Below are 6,762 nucleotides of genomic sequence, written 5' to 3'. Positions count from 1 at the left end.
GCTTGTGGCCATGCACCCCCCCCCACCCCCGCTCCATGTCTGGCTGCCAGGGGTACACTTATTAAAAAAGGTTGATAACACCTGTGGTATACCTTGATTTTAGCAAGGCTTTTGATACAGTCTCCCGCAACAATCTCCCAGGCAAGCTAAAGAAGTATGGGCTGGATGAATGGACTGCAAGGTGGATAGAAAACTGGCTAGAGCATCAGGCTCAGAGACTAGTAATTGATGGCTCGATGTCTAGTTGGCAGCCAGTATCAAGTAGTGTGCCCCAGGGGTCAGTCCTGGGGCCAGTTTTATTCAACGTTTTCAGCAGTGACGTGGAAGATGGCATAGAGTGCACTCTCAGCAGGTTTGCAGATGACACTAAGCTGTGGGGAGTAGTAGATACACTGGAGGGCAGGGCTACAATTCAGAGTGACCTACACAAACTGGAGGATTGGGCCAAAAAAACTCTCATGAGGTTCAACAAGGACAAGTACAAAGTCCTGCATTTAGGACAGAACAGTCCCAGGCACCAGCGCAGGCTGGGGGCTGACTGGCTGGGCAGCAGCCCTGCAGAAAAGGACCTGGGTGATGCAGTGGACAGTAAGCTGAATATGAGCCAATAGCGTGCCCTTGTTGCCAAGAAGGCTAACAGCATACTGGGCTGCTTTGGTAGGAATGTTGCCATCAGGTCAAAGGAAGTGATTCTTCCCCTCAATTCAACACTGGTGAGGACACATCTGGAGTGCTGTGTTCAATTTTGGGGCCCGTACTACAGAATGTAGAGATATTGGAGAGAGTCCAGCAAAGGGCAACAGAAATGGTGTGGGGGCTGGTGGACATGACTTATGAGGGAAGACTGATGGAACTGGGCTTATTTAGTCTAGAAAAGAGGAGATGGAGAGGAGATTTAATAGCAGCCTTTAGCTACCTGAAGGGAGGTTCAAAAGAGGATGGGGCTAGACTTCTCAGTGGCAGATGACAGAACAAGGAGCAATGGCCTCAAGTTGGAGCAAGGGAAGTTTAGGTTAGATATTAGGAAGACTTTTCTCACTAGGAGAGTAGTAAAACACTGGAACAGGTTACCCAGAGAAGTGGTGGAAATTCCATCCTTAGAGGTTTCCAAAACCTGGCTAGACAAAGCTTTGCCTAGGATGATCTGGGTGGGGATGGTCCTTCTTTGAGCAGGAGGTTGGACTAGGTGACCTCCTGAGATAACTCTTCTAATGTTCTGGAGGCACAGTAGAACTTTATTTGTGACTGGTGTTCAACAAATTTGCTTATTAAAATGGAAAGAGGGAATGGTGAGGATTTGAGAGTTAGAATGGCTGACAGCTGTTCACGGCTAGTACTCGGGTCCTTAGAGGCAAGTGTAATGTATGCATTTGCTACACAAGGTTGTGAAGTAACTTGCTGCAACTGAAATAACTGTGTGTTTGTGTATCTGCAGCTGGAATTTTTTTAATGCTTTAATTCAAATATTTATATAGGAGAAGTGTTTTAGTGAAACTACAAAATGAATTGTTCAGTCCAGGAAACAGTGTCTGTCTTGAGTCATGTCCCCACCTAGGTCCTGTAAAACATGCTTTGTTTTCTATATGATTTTTACAGAATGTTTTTACTAGTATGGTAGTATGTGATTATGCAACTTTTAATTTTGAGTATCCAGACATGGAATTAAGCCTATGGAATGGTACATTTATATTTAAGCTACTCTGTGTATCTTATAGGTGTGGTTGGTTGCCCCATCTGTTGTTAGGATTGCAAAATACTTCCCATAATAACACCTTTCTTACAGTTGGCAAGAGTGATGCATATCTAAGTTGTACTGTGAACGTACATATATTACACACAAGTGATCAACTCTAAATGTTTGTTTTAGGATAGTATCTTGTATTGATTTATGTTGTCCCATAGCCCTAAGGTCATAATTCCCTTTAGGACTGAAGGAAGTTACGTACTTGCATCTTTGGGGAATACTTAGTGCTCTGTGAAATTTGTCATTTATTGCATACCTGTAGCATGCTCCCTGTCCTTTTCTGACTTTTACTGTACTTATTTTTACATTTAGTAGTACTTCAGGTTAAAGAGTGCTTGCTTTCTTTTTTGATAGCAACTCTACCATGTACCAAATGGACTGTCTTCCAGGAATTTCTCCCGTGGCATGGTGTATGGTGTAGTACACAGGACTGACAATAACCATAAGAAAGAAATGGTTGTTTATGGTTGGTCAGCAGACCAATTGAAAGAAGAGATGAATTACATAAAAGATGTGAGTTTATATAATCTTTTTTTAATGTAAAGATCTTTTCTTAAATGTCCTTTCCATTTGTTATCAGTGTAGACTGCATGAGTACACAGGATGGTTGTCCTGTCTGTTGACAGTAGGTATTGAGCTGGGGAAGGGTTCCCCCAACATTTAAAAATTTGAATCTCTCCTGCTTGAATGAAGGAGAAATGTCCTGTTCTGCTATGAGAGACTATAATAAACTTATATTTGCTGGTTGCAAAGGGAAGAAACCTAAGCACATGCTGACTAAAGTGATTCATTCCCACTTCCATTAGAGAAGTAAACTGCCAAAGAAACTGCACGCCTCCCCTGCAGGCCTTATAATCCCAAATCAAATTTGGAAAACCCTGTATAAGCAGCCAGTTAAAAGAATGACCGTAATGTCGCTGGGTTTGTGCTGGCTTCTGAACAAGGTGAAATTGTCCCCAAAAGTCCTGAATAAATGGACTAGCTTGAGAGGATTGCCTAATAAAAATGGTCTTCGTATGGATTTCTCTGCAGTTATTTAATGTGATGGTAATAAACCAACCTTTCTATAAACACTTTGTTAATAAATTCAGGTTGCAACAGCTCTCCTGAAACAAAAGCTTAGCTTCTGTGGCTTTGGTCAGCCTGGCCCCCCTACACATACAGGTAAAAGCACAATGGAATTTAATGAGCAATCCACACAGTTATACCTCCTGCCATTCACATGTGCATGTCAGGAAGTGTGATTGTAGGATTGATCATTAGATCCCTTTGTGCCTTATTGCTGATGTAGGTGGAGCCTGATCCTGGGCTTCCTCTGCACCAGCAAGAATCAAGCTCCCACGGTTTGTAGCCTCTTCAGTTGAGGGGCTTCCAGCCACGAGTGTGCGCCATGTACCACTGGAGCTGGGAGATCGCAGCTGCCATGATCTCCAGAGTTTGGGAGTGCATGAAACCCTCCGGCCTGGTGGATTGTGGCAGCCATGATCCCCCAGGCCTGGGGGTTTCACGTACCTCCAAGCCTTGGGAATTATGGTAGCCACAATTCCCCAGTCCTCGGGGTTTCATGCTGGACATCGTGTACCCCTGTGGCTGGGAGCCCTGTCAGTTGATGGGGCTTCCAGCTGCAGGGGGACCCTGCTACATGTGCAAACTAAAGCTTGATAGCAACCAGCTATAAAATTAGTACACACTTTGAGATCTAATTTTATATAGGTGGTTGGAGTTTTATTTGTCATGTGATAAGTACTTCGCATGTGTAGCTGGTTTTAAGGTAATTGTGCAATTAACTGTAAGTGCCTCTTGAGTTCTGTGCTTAAAGTCCAACAATTATTTTGGAGCCAAATTTTTCACTTGTTGATTTTTGACTCTCCAGGGTTTGTCAGTAGTCTCCCTAATTAGTACAGAGCAAGTAGTCTGCCTTTTTGTTCATTAACCTCTGTTGTCTGTGAAGGCAGTTTATGGAAGATGGCCAACAAATAGCATGGTGTAATGATTCAAGCACAAGAGAATAACATTGATAATAAAATGAAGAGGATCGCTGAGAGTTGGACTAATCTATCTGTACTTTGTTTATGGGTACAGCCTTTGCAGTCTCTTTTTTCCATAGTTACAGACTATTTTACTAGTATCAAGATTATTTGATTTCTTCTATCAAGTGGCTTCTTGTAATTGAAGGAACTTAAGGTATGTCTACATGGCACAACACAGTGCTATGAAGAGATGCCTAAGCTAGTTCTGAATGGTTGAACTTGGGTATCAGAAGGAAGATAGTCATGTTAGGGGTGCTCTTTATCCTGGGTTAATTTAGCCCTTTAGAGAAGCAGGGCATTTTAGTCCAGACAGCACCACACTAGCATGGCTTTACTGTTTCTGATACCTGAATAGTGCCAGATATAATCTGCACAACACTGCACAGGTCTCCAGATGGACTAGTTTATCTTCTTGAGAAGCAGGGTAAAATAGCTCAGCTTGGTGGTCCCTGCTGTTGGAAGTAGACTGCTTCCAGTACCCAGGCTATCTCATTTTAGAGTTATATCTAGTTTCTTTGCACCAAGCTGCAGTGTGCAGTGCAGACATACCCTTACTTTTCTCTAAATATTCTTGTTCACCATTGTTCTGTTCCTTTTTATATAATCATTTACACCAGTGCAAAGAGGGCCAGCCATTTAGGGGTGGCCATGTCCATGTTCAGAGTAGCTAAGGCCATTTTCTAAGAAATTATTCTGTAAAGTCCTCTGAAACATTGTACCTTTATGTGTATGTGTTGTCTTATGTGCATATACAAACGAGTCCCTCAGAGTACTGAAGGATTGTCTGTGGGAACCTTCAGGAAAAATAATTCTGTGGACACATTCATCCATCAAGGCCTGATGTGGCTTGACTGATCCACTCTAAAATTTTAATGAGGTCTTAATTCATTTCCAGAATAAGGCCTCTTTTAATTAGGAATAAGTCTGTCCACACACAGGTGTAATGTATTTTTAAGTAGTCCTTCTCAGATTCCTCTATTACCCTATGAATCTATGAAACCCTCATTTCAGTTGGATTAATTTTCTGACTCCCAATGAATATAAGATCTGAGATGCTCAGATCAGGGAAATATTCGAGGCATTGGAGATATGACTGGGCAAATGTTTGTTTAATAATGGTGATCACTGTGTGCAGTCCTTATTTTTTGGGATGCAGTGTTGTTTGGTTTTTAATTTGAATGATGCTGGTAACAAAGTTTGACTAATAAAGGTTTTAAATTTGCCTGCTAACAGGTGAGAGCAACTTTGGAAAAAGTGAGAGAGCACATGTATGGGGAGTATGATGAAATGAAACGGAAAATACAGCAACTTACCAACGAACTGACAGTAAGATCACATTTATTTGTAATTATGGTGCAATGAGGGATCCACACAAGATTTGCCCAAGAAATGTTATGGACTGCAGCATGAGTCAGAGGGGGGAAAAGTATTTTAACATTTCAGTTTTACTTTTCATGTCTCTATACTTCTGAATTTTTTTTTTCACTAGCAGGAAACAGACATTTTTCTATAGAAACATTAAAACCTGGTGTTTCTGTATGTAATGTATTACCTGAGATGCTGAGGGATTGTTGCATGATTCTTATGAGTTTCACTGCCCTCCATCATTGAATAGCAGCAGAGAAACTAGAGTTAGATTCCCCAAGGGTCCTGGTCCCATGACAGAGCTGGGTTACTCTATAAGCTCTGGGATCCATGTGGTAAGACTGCTCCAGAATTGTCTCTAGTGTCCTACTGGGGAGGCTACCAACAAATTGGGCAGGATGGTAACCCTGCTTGTGTTTTCATGGGAACCTTGATTTTTTTGGGGAGAAGTGAATTAATCTCTTTTAATGAATCTCTGTTTTCTGAAGAATCTGTTTTGGTCTAAAAATTCCTGACCAGCTCTAGTAGCATCTCCCAGATTTGCTTCCAAAACTAAATGAATGAAGGAAAAAAAATCCTTCTTCACCCTTTGTTGGACACCTTCCTCATACTTTTGTATGCCTTTAAAATATGTATGTGGGTTCCTTTTTCACTTACGTTTTCCCACAGGAAATAAAAGGGAACAGAATATAAGTTTAATCTCTTATCTTTGAATGCTTTTTCTACCCCAAATGTTGTCTTAAAGGCTAAACCGGATCCCACTGAAGCTACTGGGAGTTTTGCTTTTGATCTCAAAGAGATCAGGATATGGCTTAGGAGGTGTGTCTACATGCGACACTACATCGTTGTAGCAATGAGTTATTGCTACGGCGACATTTTGTTGCTAGGCACGAACCTTGACAGTGATGGTACTGTGCAGTAGCAGCTAAAAATAACTGTGCTTAAGCAAATACTAAATGATAGTGCAGTAACAATTGCACAGTCCAGTGCACGTATAGACACGCCCAAGAGGCAGAAGAAATTTCAAGGACATACCTCCTAGACTGAAGGCAACTGTGGCATAAAACATTTTAATCTCTGTGACCAGTGTTAGGGTATTCCACCTGCTGTATGCTAAGACTTTTTTTTTTTAAGTTAATGTTTACTGATAGATCCAGAAACCATAAATTTTATAGATATGAGTACAATAATGTCTTTCAGTTCTGTATGAGTCAAATGAACTGTATACAGTGTAACAAACGTATGATGGGTAAATGGATAAATGTGCATTCAGTGCCTCTCCAGTACCTCATTCCTCAGATTCCCCATAGCCAGACTGAGCTTTTTACCTCTAAGCACTCTTCTCTTCCTGTTGTTTGTTGCTCTTGACCTCCCAAGCATGATTTCAGTAATTCACACTCTTACAGTCTTGGTTTACATGCATACACACTCCTCTACAAAGTGCACTAGCTTCTGCTGATCTTCTGACCCAGTTTGTGTGTGGCTTGATTAATATATAGTAATTGGTAAAACGGGTGGGTAAAATACAGTCCGCGGGCTGGATCCAACGTGTCAGGCACTTTAATCCGGCTTGCAGCACCCCACAATGAATTGTGCCCTGCCCAGCCCCTTCCCCCTGTGAGG

General features: G+C 41.7%; 1 protein-coding gene across 1 annotated transcript in view; it reads left to right on the top strand.

Moving 5' to 3' along the window:
• The window catches only part of LOC102380343 (myocardial zonula adherens protein), a 79,174-nt gene that overhangs the window by 17,789 nt on the left and 54,623 nt on the right, over positions 1 to 6,762 (top strand). Inside the window, exons 4-5 of the mRNA XM_025210526.1 lie at positions 2,099 to 2,257; positions 5,008 to 5,118. Of these exons, the coding sequence (XP_025066311.1) occupies positions 2,099 to 2,257; positions 5,008 to 5,118 (270 nt within the window). The remainder of the gene's footprint in view (positions 1 to 2,098; positions 2,258 to 5,007; positions 5,119 to 6,762) is intronic.

The sequence above is a fragment of the Alligator sinensis genome, unplaced genomic scaffold (genome assembly GCF_000455745.1).
Source record: "Alligator sinensis unplaced genomic scaffold, ASM45574v1 scaffold311_1, whole genome shotgun sequence".
Taxonomy (NCBI): Eukaryota; Metazoa; Chordata; order Crocodylia; family Alligatoridae; genus Alligator; species Alligator sinensis.
This window is presented reverse-complemented; position numbering and strand designations above follow the sequence as displayed.